Source organism: Odontesthes bonariensis, chromosome 16, assembly GCF_027942865.1.
Source record: "Odontesthes bonariensis isolate fOdoBon6 chromosome 16, fOdoBon6.hap1, whole genome shotgun sequence".
NCBI lineage: Eukaryota > Metazoa > Chordata > Actinopteri > Atheriniformes > Atherinopsidae > Odontesthes > Odontesthes bonariensis.
The window spans coordinates 12957191-12974251 of record NC_134521.1 but is presented as its reverse complement, the minus strand read 5'-3'; the positions used below and the strand labels follow the sequence as shown (position 1 = coordinate 12974251).

The 17061-nt window shown below is 40.6% G+C and overlaps 1 protein-coding gene across 10 annotated transcripts in view; it reads right to left on the bottom strand.

Annotated features, from left to right (window-relative positions):
- Positions 1–17061, bottom strand: part of LOC142401052 (unconventional myosin-XVIIIa-like) — a 63733-nt gene that overhangs the window by 28563 nt on the left and 18109 nt on the right. For all 10 annotated transcript variants that reach the window (XM_075486279.1, XM_075486282.1, XM_075486281.1 and 7 more), the window contains 11 exons: positions 14905–15075; positions 13953–14043; positions 13387–13579; positions 11440–11526; positions 9568–9706; positions 8620–8779; positions 7393–7579; positions 6495–6720; positions 6198–6307; positions 4974–5039; positions 3563–3691 (listed from right to left, as the gene is read on the bottom strand). In XM_075486279.1, coding sequence (XP_075342394.1) covers positions 3563–3691; positions 4974–5039; positions 6198–6307; positions 6495–6720; positions 7393–7579; positions 8620–8779; positions 9568–9706; positions 11440–11526; positions 13387–13579; positions 13953–14043; positions 14905–15075 — 1559 coding nt within the window. The remainder of the gene's footprint in view (positions 1–3562; positions 3692–4973; positions 5040–6197; positions 6308–6494; positions 6721–7392; positions 7580–8619; positions 8780–9567; positions 9707–11439; positions 11527–13386; positions 13580–13952; positions 14044–14904; positions 15076–17061) is intronic.

Sequence of the window (17061 nt, the reverse complement as noted above, 5' to 3'; positions counted from 1 at the left end):
GTGATCCAACGTTATGTTTGAGAAGCTCTGGCTACGTTTGATGAAGTTGATGTAACAGGTAGCTATGGTAACATCTTGTCACACCCATGGACTCACGTTTTTAGTTTCATGTTTTAGGTTATGTTTTTGTGTCAGTCCATGTTTAGTTTTTAGTCATGTTTTAAGCTGGGCATACACTGTGCGATTTTTTCAATCGCGTGATTCAGCTGCTGCTCATACTGTACGAGTGAATCGCAAGGGTTAAAACGTCACAGCTCACGATTCCTGTTCTCACACTGTACGACCCGATGGTCTGATACGATCTGACTGCTCACACTGCACGACACGTCGGACTCGGTCGCCGGTCGCTGCCATGCTGTTCTGTTGTCTTTTTCTTCTTCTGTTGACAATTTTCTCTTCCGTGCCTATGTTTGCGCATGCGTAGTGTGACAGGATGAGGTCAATCGGCTCGTCCAGCTGCTTCAAATGTGCGAGAGCCTCACGAGGAGCGACCAGGATTTCAAACAAGTTTGATTTTCATCCGATCGATCGGGAGGTGGTCGGGAGGGCTTAATCGTTGTCGTTACCCCATGTATACTACACGATGCGAGACGCACGATTGAGCCAAAACTCGGACCGATCTCCAAAATAGTCGCACGAGTGAAAATCTTGTCGAATTCGGGCCAGAAATCGCACAGTGTATGCCCAGCTTTAGTTTCCTTGCACTCTGTTTATTAGTTCACTCACTTCACCTGTGTTTTTAAATTAAATTGTTAAATTGTTATGACACAGAAAGAGAATTGACAATAAGACTTTGATCAAAGGGAAATGTCCGATTATTCAAGCAGGCTGTTGGGAAATACTTTATGCAAGAATAGCAACAGAAAAGTTGACACGATATCCACTTATACACTGTTTTATGTCATGGTTTTGACAACATCTGACATCTTATGGGCCCATTTGACGAGTTGGAAAACATGCACATGTGTAGTTTTGTGTTGTTTATATTTTGTTTGGTCTGTGCTTCAATTATTTATCTATCTATTTTTTTGTTAAATTTAATGAAAATATAAATCAAAAGCTTGTGTGTGTGTGTGTGTGGGGGGGGCTCTGCGTCCACTTAAGATTATTCAAGATCCTTTCACTGAACTGAGCAGAACAGATTAATTTTTGAGAAACTAGCCAAAGTGTGTGCACCAACGTGTACGCGGTTCATAAAAGCCCTGACTCGATAGAATCTGCAGCAGATGTCATCACAATCGTAACTGCATTTAACATGTTACCTTGACAACCTAAAATGAGTTACAGATCAATAAAACCGAGATAAACTAAAGTCTAATCTTTCTATTACAGATACATTAGCAGGAGATAGGGGGCAAAGGGAAAATTTGTTTCTTTGCTAATGGATTTTGTAATTGCCCCGTTGCTTGGCAATTTTGAACGGTTCCTTGCTGCTGATTTTCTTCATGTTTCAGGAGATTGTGGAACATTAGTCGCCTGCTGCACTAAGTGAATAATGACCTCTGAACTGAAAGAAAATTTTTTTTTAAAAGGAAACTAAAGTCCTACACAAAAAACACATTTAACAGAAGAAAGCAGGAAGCCAACTAATATTTCTAACATAGGGGATTTATATTATATTAAATATGACCATTTAATAGTTTTACTACCATCATATACATGTAAACAAGATATTTACTCCCTTTCAGCTTGTCAAAGTGGACAGAGAACAGTAACATTGATTCTGTTTCTGCTGGTTCATCACAAGTCAGCTGAAGCAGCACATTCTCTTAAATAGTAATCACAGGGATGGAAAAGTGCAGGGCTCCATACATCACAGGAGGGCATGTATGAGGTCCAGAGAAATGGAGCCTTGCATGCTGGCAGAGTAATGGAAGAGGGGTGGAGCAGGTGGATGTGAGAGTCAGCAGCATGTTTGATAAGGCTGCATTCTTGGGCCGTGTGCTAATACACTGCTTTGGAAATGGATATGCCTCTAGGTTGGGGAAGCTGATTTAATGGATCAAAGAGATGCAGGGGGTACAGGCAATTGATGCAGTGTACTTATTTGTAATTAGTTGAAGATTTGAGGGATAGGCCAGTTAGATCTATCCCAAGAGCAGAACAAACAGGACATGGACAATGATTATTTGTTCACTTTTACACATATCATTTATTACTTGCTTCTTAAAGGTGATAGAGAATGGTTGAATGGGGCATTAATCCTTGTTCTGTGATGTGATATGTAGCCCAAAAAAAAATTGGTTGGGTCTGTAATGGCTCAGAACCTCCCTAAAAGGCTCTCTGAAACAGCTGTTACTATGCTGGGTTTAGAATGCGTCTTTTTCCCTTATTGGCGTCGTTTCAGAGCTTATCTGGCAACCTCATTATGAAATGCAGGTAGGTGTTGGCGCTATTCGGTTGCCGATGCTTGATTGGCTGCCCTTGCTCTCACTCAAAACAGAGCTATAGAGTAATACACTGACTGAAAAGAAAGCTCATCAGAATCAGAATTCGTTTTATTGCCAGTGTTAGTGAACAGTGTTCACTAACTAGGAATTTGCTGCGGTGTAAGGTGCAAACATGTAACATAGGATATAATAATAAAAAATAAAGAATAAAAATATATGAATATAAAATGTACAAGGTGTGTACAACAATACACAGTATCCAACAACAGTGCAGCTTCATTAGTGCAATTTTAATGATGGTAAAGTGACTGGGGCAGGTTATGAGGTGATTATGAAGTGTTCATAAGTCCGACTGCAAGGGGGAAAAAACTGTTTTTGTGACGGGAGGTTCTGGTCCGAATGGACCGAAGCCTCCTCCCCGAGGGGAGTGGTGCAAATAGAGAAGGGTCAGCTGTGATCCGACCTGCTCGCCCCATAGTCCTGGAGACGTGCAGCCGATCACCTTCTCAGCGGAGCGCACAGCTCGCTGCAGTCTGTCTGGCCCTGTCGGAACTGACCCTCTACTGAGCAAAATTCCGACTGAAGCCTGCTCGGAATCGTGCAAGCTTTGTGAAACTGTACTCCGTGAAATGCGCACAGCAAAGGAAAAGTCGGCGGTTATATGTACTGGGGATGCTGTTAAAAATAAATAAAAGCCATTGATCGCGAACATTGCTTTCCGGGATCGTAGTCCGCTTTCACAGCCTTGGAAGGCACACCAGTTCCTGTTTCTTGCCGAAGGGGCGTGTCTGAAACGGGGTGGCTGTGGATTTGGGTGTGGGGGGGCGATTGCTGAAAAAGTGACATCACTTTTTCACAAAAACGCATTGGCACTTTTTCTGGGGGATATTTAAAAAAGGGGAGTACTTGAAACAGAGGTTCTGACTCTTGCTGGCACTTCGTGTGTACTCCCCACAGCGGGGAGACTCAGAACTAACACCAAAAACGTGAAAAAGACGATTTTGATTCTCTATCCCCTTTAAGTGACTTTAGTGGATTCATTTTAGATTGTCTCGTTCTAATGACTATACAGATTAAATTGTGACATCTAAATATAATATATGAATTATCTGTGTTTGCAGCTGAGATTTGGTAAGACTAAGCCATTTGTGTCACAAAGATGTGTTAAATACCTTTCTCTTCTTGAAGGCTTGCCGTGCAAGGTAACCTCTACAGGCAGCCTGGAACAGGGTTAGATTACGCTTGGTCTGCTCATCCCTCTGTTCCTCCAGCTTAGCCAGAGTCCCAGCTCTGAAGAACAACTGGAGCAAGAAAAATGGTATACAAATACATATCAGCATAAGGAAATAATATGACGGACCATTTAATGCTTGCTTTGGCCTAGAAGAAATTAGATCCAGGACTCAGCTTTAATGTGCAGCACAGCAGTACATTTAAAACAGAAGTGAGTTAATAGGTAAATAAATGTACTGAAGCAAAAAAAAAAAAAATCAATAAGAAACAGTGTAATCCACAGACAAGAGAGCTTTATCTAAGTGATAAAGCTGAGATTATGGTATTATCTCGTACTATCTGCCTTGTCTGTTTATAATCTGGGCCAAAGGTAAAATACTGGTAAACAGCCCAATGAAACAAATCTCAACACAGTTGGTCTATTCCTAAAAGGGATTAGGTACTTCAGATACATTCCAAATGTGATGGCAACAAGCTACAAAAATGACCACCCAAATTCCCTCTACGCTAGTCCCAGTGTTTTATAAATAACAAATCTATATGCGATCTATTAACAGAGCAGCAGCTAAATACAACTGAGCATCTTCAGTTGTGGCTATCTCTACAGGTAGATTTTATCCTTTGCGATGCTTTCAATCCACTGCTGGAAGGTTATTTGAGGCTGGATGTAATTGGCATGTAAGTGAGACAGGTTGCTATGACGCCAGTGGAATGCTTTGTGAACGGCCAACTGTGCTTGTCTACTTCTGAGCACATTTCACACTCTAAAGAGTGGCACCACATGAGGCTGCCTCCAAACCATTCTTGCATCATGTGTTTTAAAAGGTTCTTGAACAAGGCACATTTCTGGGAGCATAAGATCTACTGTTTGGTTGTTTGTTATTGTTTGCTCTGATTTCAGTTTTAGCTGATGGCCACTCTCCAGATAACATGATTGGACCAGATCCAAGCAGTGCTTACCACGACTACCATACTACAATCATGGGGGGAAACAAAGGCGGCATCCGTACTGAGAATTTGCTCTAGAGACCCAAAATGAAAGAGGGAATTATTGTCTCACTGTCTGCCAGGGTAAAAGACATACCTATCAGTTAGCCACTGACTACAAGACTAATCGAAGGGACAAGGTTTGGCAACTCTCCAAAACAGGATCGCAAACTAACCTCAAAGAGGGTCAGGTGTAATGAAAAACACACTTCCCCAGACAGCAAGTGTCATTCAAAAAGAAGGTGTACTGCAGCTCTGTTGTTAGCGTTTAAAGAGGATAGAAACTGGCAGTGATTCAAAGCAAAGGTTCATTCAGTATCACCAAAGCTATTCATTTCTGTAAGATGCGCTGGCATTACTCACCCTACTCAGACCCATATGGAAGCTGCTCGTCTCCAAGTCCAAGGACTCCAGTAGCTCCTCCACAGCCTGGGTGAAAAAGCACATGCACATGCACATGTACACACACACACGCACGCACACACACACACACACACACACACACACACACAGTCTTTAAACAGCTGGATCCAGCGTGAATGTTTAGAAACATAGCAACAGTTCAGTAGTCCACAGTTCCCCAAAGTTGTTAAATTAGTAGTACAATGCTGTTTTCATTCTTCCTTCACCCCTATTTTCACATAATTTCTTTTCTTTTTTTTTCAAATGAAGTCAGTAAGCGCAGTAAAAAAAAAAGTCAAAACACCCACAAACCAATTACAATTTGTCCCCAGAATCCACCTGCTCCTGGCTCATTCATCATGACTCACTGGGTTTGTTAGCTCTTATTGCAGCTCTGAGAACAAACATCCAATGTAGCAGTGCACCATCAGCCAGCTGGGAAACTCACTTCTGCCTGTCTGTCTACCAGCCCAACCATACTGTAGTTTTATTGTTGCCACAGCCTTTTCGCTCTACTTGAGCCTTTAGCCTTAAAGACTACATCTAGATTACACCAGTAGAGGTTTGCCATGAATACTGAGGGGCTTTTGTTTGTCAGTGTTTCCACAGATACTCAGCCCCAATACACAGAGACAGAGGAAAAGAGCCACACTCTCCCTTAACCCCATTCTTTTGCACTCTCTCAACTCTCTTTGGAAACCCACTTTCTTATTTTTCTCCTCTGCACTTTAACTAGGGACTCTTTTACAGAGGATCAATAAGCAGAACACCCTCATTCATAGTTAAATACCTAAGAATGAAACGCTAACCATTGTGTTTAAAACAAGAGCAACACAAAAAAAAAAAACTGCATGTCAAAGTAACAGGACCTTGATATTTATTTATCCAAGCTGTGATTGCTAAAGATCATATGCAAGTCCAGTTAAAAGTGAATGTCTTGCTTTTATTGCAGTAAAACACTTAAACCACAATTGTGATCCCTCTCTTTCAGGAGCATGACAGCGTCTAAGTTAAGTTGATTAGGTCATTACTATAGCTCTGATGAATGTCTATTTCTCTGTCCGGTGGCTGCTGACAAACCAGGGCCAGATGTAATGAAGTTGCCTCTTCACAACATCAATCTTCCCTGCGCTTGGCACCTGCTGGAGCTGTACATTTTACCCGCTTTCTTGCTGATTGACTCACTCTCTTCTCATCCTTTACAATGTAATTCCTCCCATGCTTCTTGGTGAGGTGCGGAGCAAGCACATCGAAGCGCCGTCGAAACTCGGAGAACACCATGTGATCAGGGTAACCTGCAGAAAAGTCAATATTGAATAACATTGTTTTTCTGAAAATATATGTGTGAGAGCATTCATCAATTTAAGGTGACCTCCTTGCAGAAAAAACTCAATCTAGATAGATTTTCCCTCCAAAACATTCGGGTAAGGAAGTCCAAAGCGATTGTGATTTTTAGTGATAAGATTTAAACAGCTGCATCACCTTGCCTGTAGATCCTCAGAGCATCAAGAAGCTTGGATCCACGTATCTGAGCACGGAGCAAGGCTACATCTAGCTGCATTAAACTAGAATCTCCAGTCTCCCCTTGAGCCTCACTTTCCCCTCCTTTGAACAGGGATCCACTCAGAGCCTTCAGGGCATCCGCCTTGGGCAATATGCAGTGAACAAAGTGAATCCTTGACCTCCGTACCACGTCAAGAAGAGCATCCTGGAAAAGATAGGGCAGGGTCAGGGACTCTGATAAGAGTGGTTCAGCAGTACATGACGTATCTTCCAGTAATGCATCTACGAGCAAAAAAAAAAATCCTGACATCTTTTACATGTAGGGAGTACTTCTGGTTTTTAAAAATAATCCTTAGCAAAAGTGTCAAATCCAGCCTTTGTTTTCCAGGGATATCGTGTCAGGCTTTATATGTCTCACTACGGCGTTAAAAAAAAATAGATGGCAAACACACATTTCCATGCATGTGATGTACTCTACAATGTAAATCACATTAAGCTTAAACAGTGTCAGAATTCTGGCTTTAAATTTTTCAGTTATTGAGAAATATGCACATTTTCAAATAAAATCAATAAAAAGACTCGCTTTTGGGGTTAGAAGTGTTGAGCATTAAAGCAGTAGCAGAGCTGGATTCTGTAACAAGAAGTTTCATATCATTTTCTCCGACTGGAGCCCAACGACTGGCCTTCATCTGCACACTTTTCTTTTGATCTGCATGAAGCAATCTGTGAATGCTGTGAGACCCAAAGTAGATTCCAAAACGCATTCACAGCTTCTCACATTAACAACCCTAACCTAGCTCACTTCAAATGTTTCAAAACTTGAAATTAATATTAGGGAAAACAGATGATGTCAGGCTGATTTGTTCTCTCCTCTCACCACTTGAAGCTTTATCTGGATGCACAAGGACTTCTTCTTGATAGCAGCTACCCCTGTGGTGAAGGTCTTCCGCATGCTGGAAGCCCTTCGCAGAGACAACTGGGAAACACCCTCAAGACCAGCGATGGAACCGGACAGCACAGTAGCTCCACCTGATCGGCTCATGAACAATGACCTGATGTTCTTCCTGCAGAAGACGCAATGCCTCAGCAAGATTCTTGGTAACTTTGTGTAAAATTAGTGCTCCATTTCTACTGAACAACACCAACAGCTAGCTATTTATTAATGAAGCAAATCTAAAGAGATCTTTAGAATGATTTATAGTGAATGAACTAGGCCTCATAGTGTCGCCAGACACTAGCAGTATAGTTTGAGTGGTTGTAATTCAATGGTAGAAGAAGTTGTCCTACTTTGACATATGGGATCTGATCAAATAGTCTTTTTTTGTTCAGGAAGATACTGAGTGAAATAGCCTGGAACTATCTAAGCGGTTGCGATGATGAGAGTTGCTTGAATTCTCTAAATACTAAGAAAAGAAGCTTAAACCCATCTTTAATTATCTCTTTTAGCAAAGTAAATACTGGATCATCCTTTATGAAAGAATTCTGTTACACAATTTCTTGCAACCGCAACTTTAAAAGCAACACTTGATTACATTTATCCAGTCGCACTTACTTAAATTTCAGTGGATAAATATGAGGAAAGGAGGGTGGGTATAAGCAGCCTGTGAGACTAGATTTTACATCTGTCCTCTTTTTTCCATTTTTAACTACCAACCTTGATAAGAAAGTAGTATTTATATGCCATAGCAATGTGATAAGAGTGGATTAGACAAAGTATCTAAAGCATTTCCTGTCAAATATTTATTTAAATATCCATAGCTTCAGTACTGCTGACCCAAATCACAGCTTAGTGCAAGTGTGGTTTGTTTGCAAATGCAGCACAGCTGTATTTTCTTAAATCCCTCCCTCTGTCCGACAAAAGTCAAGGAAAAATACTTAGAAGAATATGTTGGGCTATAATGTTTTTTCTCTAGTATTTGACCATACCCGAATACTGCGGTGGACATCCAAAATAGGGTAAATGGAGATATATCTTCATCAGGAATTACTTTTACCTCAGAATATCTGGGATATTCCATCACATCTGAGAAAACGCTGATCAGTCAGGTCAGTTTGGGTTTTCATTAGACTAATTATACGCTCCACCTGCATGTGTGACACCTACTTTTGGGAGTCCTGCAAGAGGCTCAAAGCATTGGCTGAAGCAGGATTTTGCTTGGCAAAGTTCAGCCACCCACGGGCATCATACTCCACCCAGTCAGTCCCATGACTATGGCCCAGCAGAAAGTGATGTTCCTTCTCACTTCTCAAAAGAAATGTGTGACCTGGTGGGAAGATAGTGTTTGTGGTTACTTCTCCAGATTCACTGTTCAAGGAAGATGAACAGGAAGAGTTTAGAAAGACATTTATACTGTCTGCATGAAGAGTTTATCAAAACAAGCACATTTATCACTTCTTGATCACTCTGGTAAGTGCCATCTGTCACAAACCTACTTAGACATTACTGATATAGAGATAATCCCAGACTGTCTAGTCCTTGTTCATTCAATTTGGAAGAGGAATAGCTCGGGCAACGATCCATTTTACAAGGCTTTTGGTGTGGCTTGCCAATAACAGAATTTCCTGTTCCATCCACAGGCCATTGTGTAAAAAAAAAATAAATAAAATATAAATATATATATATATATATATATATATATATATATATATATATAAATATATATAAAAAAGTAATTCAAAGAAAATACACATTGCCATCAGATAATAGCCAATGGGTTTTTTTTCTAAGTTCTATCATTTATTTTGTTTTTTTAAAAGCTTGTACTTTGGAATGGGATTTCTGCAAATTACATTATAATTGCAATACTGATAAAACTATTACTTAGATGACATATTATAGCAAAAGCTGATGAAGACTAATTATCAAAACACATCGCGTTTTTGCCACTGCAAAAATCAAAGCTGGCTTCATCACAGTTACAGATAAAAATTAAAATTTTTGCATCGAAAATCCACGTTAGGATTTTCAGATTTTAAATTAAGGAATCTTCTGTCTATTTATCGCAAAGCTTACGTATAAACTTGAATGCGAGTGTGTCTGGTCAGTCGTCACCTTTACTCTCGCCCTCAGCTGGTCCATAGTAGCTAAAGAGACGCCCCAACAGCGTTTCCTCTGATCCCCCGGGCTGCAGAGCCTCCTCCTCCATCAGCCACAACAGGCCCCGTGCCTCATCTGTTCGAACTGTGCGCACCTGTTTAAGAAATGATTATATACACACATGTTTAGGATTTATAATAAAGTCCAACTGTGGACTGAGAACATTCAGTTGTATCATCAATCCTCTTTTCAATTTTACCTGTTTGACCCCTGTTACGAAGTGTCTGTCTCTACTAAAAAGATGCAGGCTTATCACATGAGAAATAGACCACCTTGCCACAAGGACATTACCCTTGTTTAATGGGAATACATTCATGAATCAAGGGTATACTTATTTAGTCTTTATTATTTATCCACTCCCTGGGTACATAAAAAAGAAGTGATGAAAATCATCCCTCAATTGCTGGTTGCTTGCCTCTGCAGTCAGGCTCTTGAATGGGAGCATAAATAGTTTGCTGTATGTTTTTTTCCGGTCTGAGCCGTTGTGAAAGGCCTGATAATATTATTAGCAATGAAAATTAAAGTTTCAAAAGCATTTATGGTCCCTGCATCCTTCAGCCACTGCTGCAATAATGGCATCATCAATTCATTTTTCCCTTCTAATAAAAGCGGCAACAGAAAGTAGTTAATAAACACACAGAGTAGGGGATTAAAAAGTAATACAATTAGTGATAGAATTAGTATCAACACAGAGAAGGAAATTAAATCCACTCCAGCACCAATGAGCATGGAATAAGTGCATGACAGAGGCTGTTCTTATCTTCCTGTAAGATAATACGCAAGTACATGTAACTTCATCAGGGGAGTCTGGTCACATAATAGCATCTTTTATCGTTTGTATTTTCAGAACCAAACAGCATTACAGTTACAGATTTGAGTGGTATACTTTTTTCCAAAGACAATAAAGACAAGCTAATCATTTTTCTTCTCTTTTTTTTTTTTAAATTAAAAGTAGCCGAGTTGGGTAACATGGTTAATACCTGAAACCAGCCTGGCTTGGAAACCAAAAACTCTTTTAGTATCTATCAGGAAGTTACACTGGAGACATCCTTATCAGCAGGGCACACAACACTGACTGCAAATACAACACGGGGTATCAGTTTGGAAGAGACATATGATAACTACGAGGCTTGCAATGAATTCAACATTGAGGCTGTTTGTGATAAAGGACATCTGAACTATGACAGAAAAAAAAAATGCACATGTGGGTGAGAAAAATCTTTGATCAAAATGTCTTTTCAGTCGAAGCAACAACTCTTTAGAGAAGACTTTCGAAATAACTCAGGATTTTTTGTATGTTTGTGGGGTGTACAGCAACTCACAGCATCTGATGACATTCCCCTCATAGGAGGGACCCTTTAGAAAGCAACACGCTCAAAGCAAACACATTGGAATTATAGCTACGTGATCTATGATTCTTTAAACCCTGCCATTTCTGTTTCCATGGTGCAGATCAAAGTCCGCAAAGGCCAGTTATTGATTTTCCTTCTTGAAGTCAATTCTCTAACCTTTCTTTTCTGCCTTCTATCCTCTTTTTCTAGCCTCTGCAGAGCCAGTCCTGTATAACATTAAGACAGCTTATATTTCTTTAACAATAATCATTCCTGAATTATGAAAGTCAGCTGGTGATCATCATGTTAAAATGGGCAACAAGGGACGGGTTAGATTCGTATAAGCATTCAGAGGCAAGTTATAAGCATCACTTCCAGAGCTTTGCACGAAGGAAAAAACAGGAAACTATGCAAATTGTACCTGAAGTGTGAAGACCACCATGTGGAAAACGGATATTAAAAAAATTAAGATTGTAAAAAAAAAAAAAAAACTCACCAATGCCTGGCTTGAGGTTTGGTCTACCACTGCCACTGAAAGAGACATGCTGGGCTCCATGTCATCGAAGGAAAGCTCAATGTTCTCCTGGAGGAAGAGAGAAAAGCAGGTTCATGGTAATTAATATTGTGTTGTGATGTTACATTTGCAAGAATGAAAATAAGAGAAACTTATTTTTAAAAAATCTGCCTCAATCAAGTTTGGAGCAGAGTTTTTAAGTCATTTTAATGCAAGTGAGGCAGTTAAAGCTCTCCTTTGGGCAGAGATGAATGTTTAATCAAGAAGAAACTGATATCCATGAAAAGACAAAGTAGGAAACGGTTCTTCTTGGCTGTGCATGGTACGGAATGGGAAGATGTAGAAGTGTGAGCTGAAACTGTTGCTACATTAGCCTTCTGAGACACAGCCTTTATTTGACCCTGTCAAAAATCAACACAAGAGCTTAGAAATCCATAACAATGAGTTGAAAAAAAGCAACCCATTTCACTGCTCACTTTTACAGTACAGTTAGTCTGACAAAACGGTAAAGACTGAATAATAATTGATTAGAACTGTTCAGTTCACTAATATTGACTTGGATGGGTTTGTTGCAGTTAGGGGCCAGTCATCAAGTACGATTGCCTTTTATGGTCTTTGCAAAGATGCCAAGAGACATAGAAATGATGAAGATCATTATGGAATTTAAGGATAAATAAATGAATGAATGAATGCATAAATGAATAAATGCACATTGCATTAAATAACAATTTTTACTTAACCACAACAAATCTATTCAAACTAAAAAAAATATCTGGCATTTACTGTGACAATTTTACCTATAGGTAAATGGAAATGCTAAAAGGGTCATTGCCGTTACAGATGATAACATTTCTGGGGTGAAGTGGAAATCATTACACTAAATTACCTTCACCAGAGCAAAAATCGGCATGCAGCAGCTCACAGTGAGAAAGTGCAGGTTGCACTAGAAATTGCTGGAAATGTCAGTAATGTGGCCATGACACAGGCCTGTGTTCGAGTTCACTGTGTGTGAAGCGGTCTAAATTATCTTTTTTTTTTTTTTTTTTTTTTTTTTTCTGCTATGCCTGTGCAGCCGAAACACAAATGTTACACCAACGGCTTCACCACTCAACAGCATTTAAATCAAAATTACAGAGCCTGGACCCGTTGTTCACATAATCCCTTTTTGACCTGCCTGTCACTGTCGCTGTTAACACTATGTGCCGTTTTTAAATGAGTTTGACCCAGTTTGTGATGAGTTTTACGGCTTCTTCTTTTCTCAACTTGTACTGACAGGAGAGAATTACACTGCACAGATTTATGCAACACTTCATTTCACTCAAATTCCCTTTCTCCCAGGCAAAGGACGTGGGTGGAAAAATAGGTGGAAAGTCCCTGGATCCTTGTTCACAATAGTTAAAGGAATAGGATCAGAATTTCTGGTTAACTAGTGGATTATCAGCCAAGAGAAATATTGCTATATATTGTTGTGACAGCTGACAGGGGCCAATCCATTGTAAGTTTAAAAAAATCATTTGTCCTTAAATAAATCCTCGAGGTTGACTGCACACAGTTATCACGGCCCAGTCCTGGTAGAATGAGCTCAAAGGAGGACAGAAGAAGAATAGTCTGTTCATCAGGGAGCAACACCACGGCTGTGCAGCTGGGCGTGTCTCAAAGGCTGCAGTGAGTAACTTTACTTTGATCTTGGCAGAGAAGGTGAAGACTGGCATCACTAATGAGCTCTAACACATGAACTACTTTGACTTGTCACAGCTTGTGACAGGTGTGACGGAGAGCATGTCTGATGTGTGAACACATACACTATTCGAGTTGGTAGATCGGAGAGAACATCGCAGCCAAAGGAAAAGAGAAAGAGGTGGGAGGAAGACAGAAGCAACGGGAGTGAGGGTGTATGTATGCACAGAGCATTATCCTTCATGTCTTTACCTCTTTGTATCTTTCCAGTTCCTGAACAAAGGTGCGTTGGTAGAAGAGGCTCTGGAGACGTTCCTGAGTGTAGTTGTGGCATAGGTCTTCAAAGGTTGTGCCGCACTCACGTTTAGCGAGCCTGGGGTTTTGAAAGCCTGGTGTGTCCACAATGATCAGAGAGCACAGGGAGTGCTGGCTGGATTTCAAGGCCCTTAACAACACAGGGAAAAGCCATACACAAGTTCATGTTTAAAAAAAATATTGAAAAAAAAAAACAGCATTGCAGTACGTTCGACTACTTTTATTGATTAAATTCACTGCATAAGCCCAAGCTTCAAGCTCCCTCTTTCTCCACTACCATCCCAACTTTAACCTCAATCAACATAATCCTATTTCTCTCCTGCAACCTCAATCCAAATCAGAAAGTAAACATGGGTGCTTATATTCTTAAAATACCAGCTGAATCCATCGTTTTCAAGACGCTTTGGTTTACAAAGATATATAAAAAAATAAATAAATGCTCGTCTTGATAATACAACAGTGCTGTCAAAACATGACATGTGCAATTCAGTTTAGATACTAACCGGTTTATCAAAGAAATGATGACAGTGAAGAGCTCAGAGTACAGCCCAGTTGCCATGGCCTCTAAGCACTCCTTGGCTGTAGCTTTGGATCCTGGTGAAGGGAAGCAGCCAGAAAATACACATCAGTAATTACCATTTCAAAATACCTCAATTGTCAAATAATACAAGAGTATCTTATAAGTAAGATTGTCAGCATCCAACTAAAACTATAGGCCCAGTATTTGCTCCTCAAAAGGAAATTCAACAGCATCATACTTGGCTGTATAAAGCCCAGAGGCATAAAGTATCCAAGCTGTGCCTGAAATTGTCTTTTTAGAGCAGTGTCATTTAGGACTCAGGTGCTTTGGAGCTGGTCAGACCGAATTGTGCAAACTCTGTGCCCAGCAGCAATGGCCACCTGTTAAGCTCACTTAATTCATTCCACTATCACACAGAATAGTGAGTTTATGTTAGGTGGGGGGATGTTTTAATATGTGCACATACACATAGTGGACAGCCGGTTTATGTGCGAGCAGAGATACAGGGAAGGTGAGACCGAGGTCGTTTCTGTCCATCCCTGCTGTGACAGACTTTTAACTGTATCCCTGTGCCCTTCAAAATCTGTTGCTGCCTTGATGGAAGTCAGACAACCTGCACATGTGAAAATCAATGTGAGGCAATTATGATTTCAAGGACAATGAATGAAGAGGGGATCCAAAATTGCTTGTCTTGATGGTGTGTGTGTGTGCACACTCATCTGTCAATAGCCATTGTGAAGCTGTAGTATTCATTACTAAGATAAGCTTTACTTTCTCCCATGCATGCAATTTCCCTCAGGTGATGAGCAGACACATATCCGGATGCAGGTAAGAGTGCGAAAACAGAGTGAGAGTGACAAAGAGAAAAAAAGCAAGGCGGGGGGGGCTCCGAGGAAAGAAAAAAAGAATACTGGTAAATGTGGTCTGTGGAGTACCTGCATCTGCTGTGCCATTTTCATCAGAAGCCTGGCGGATGGTGCTGGCTCTGGGCAGGGTGCCCTTGGCCTGATGCTTGAAGATGGAGGAGGAAAGCTCTTCCAGGGTGCAGCCCAGCAGGTAGGCCGCCTTCTGGGCCCACTCATGACGTGCAAATTGTTTCCTGCCAGCTGAGACACATGCATGAAAACGTCCATTAGAACTTCTGGCAACAAGATGCAGTTGGATTGTGACAATCCTGTCTCTCAGGACAAGGTCATGCTTCCAGTCTGGTGAAATGGACATACCCGATAAAAACGTGCATGAAAAGCTTAGAACTAAAAGAATCTAGGTACATTACATGGAAGCGTTGCTGAAAAGAAAATATATATCCACCAGCATCTACAAGCAAAAGCTTAATTTAAGTATTAGGGGACAAAGCTGATTTGATGAATTTCAGAAACACAAATTTCTCATAAATAGTAATAGAAAAATTATGGAAACATTCAGATAGGATCACAAGCTTCAGTTTTAATCCACCATGAATTGGTATCTTTTAAGACTGAAGGAGAAAAAAGTTAGGATTTTCTACAGAAATTAGTGGGCTCTATCAGTTTTATCACCCGCAGCGGCCTTGCCGCCTCCTTATAATGATAAGCAGGATGGTTGTAAAGACATTTGAATATTTGCTTTGACTGCTATGTGGCACAGCAATTACTTAGATTCTATTGAAGCTCCAAAAAGGAGGAAACTGGGTTTACCAACATGTGGTAAAATGGCTTATGTGGTAAGCCATTCATCTACCTACATTTGTCAGTTACAATAAACAGAGAAAAATGAGTTAATTTCAGGAGCCTCTTTAAATTGTTTTGGGGGATTAGAGATCATTGCTGCCCTCTAGTGTTAAACAATGAGGCTGCATGTTTGACTAACCTTTTATTGACTGTTTAATATCATGAGCGAGAGCAAATACAAAACCCGGCCAAGGCTATAAATGTGTCTTTTAATGATGCAGAGCCCACTTATGACTAAATGTGGCATTGCCATATAACAAAGTCAAACTGCCACCACAGTGGTAACCCTCTGTCGACTCCCCCCACACTACCATACAATACTTAGTCTGTATTTAACAGGAAGACAACAGTCCTAAGTTTAAATGTCATCCCCTAATATGCAGATCAGAAGAATATTGTTTAAGTTCTGCTTTCCCAGAGACAGACAATAGCATTGTTCAAATGCTCTCAGATTATTCCCAGATGGTGTTATACTGCCATCAGAGAGATTGGTAGCCAGCTGGAGGGGATCTGACAATAATTTGGCGAGCAATACTCCGTAAGGGACTGTGCAGACGGGGGGTGAAGAGTGAACGAATGAATGAAAAGCACAAAATGCAGCACATTATTTGGGGTAACTATGACGTATATCATTCTGACACTACAGTATGGATTTAACGAACAGATTGGCAATCAAATAAAAGCATGTTTTATAAGATGAAGTATCCTCAGTTTAGGCTGAGTTATACTTCTTTTAACTGCCCTTGCGCTTGCGTCTTGCGCGTATGTTAATGGCTCGAGACGTTTATGCTTCATTTTGCTTTGTCGGCGGTTGCGTGTGCTGCGTGGCGATTCACCGCCAGGACAGTAGGTGGAGTAGCGGGTTTTTTCAATGACAAGCCTACTACGATGAAAGGAAATTCACCGCCAGGAGCTCTTTGGCAAGTCTCTCTTCCATAGATTCATGCTTCTTCTTCTTCTTGTAAATAGCCGGTATTTTGTCAGATTTTCAACACCTTGGGGGTCTAAACGACTACTTTCTCGCCTGAAAATGTTTCAAATGTTGCTAAAGTTATATATTTACAGAGTTTAGCCTATAGCTTAAGGGAAATCAGCTTTTCAGGCCGGCTGATTTCGGCTCGGGCAGGAGTGAAGTGCACTGTGTTTTTCGACCACAGCCAGTGGCTTGCGCTTGCGTCTTGCGTGAAGTTTAGAAAATTGAGGTGACACACGCAAGCACGCAAGGGGGGGCTTGCAACCGCGCAAGGGCTTGCGTTGCGGCTTGCGTTGCATCTTGCGTTACCGACTATAAACCAGGCTTTTGACTTTACTACATTTCTAAAACTCACAAATGATACAGACAAAACAGAGTAAAATTAGTTAAGTGACACTGAAAAAAAAAAA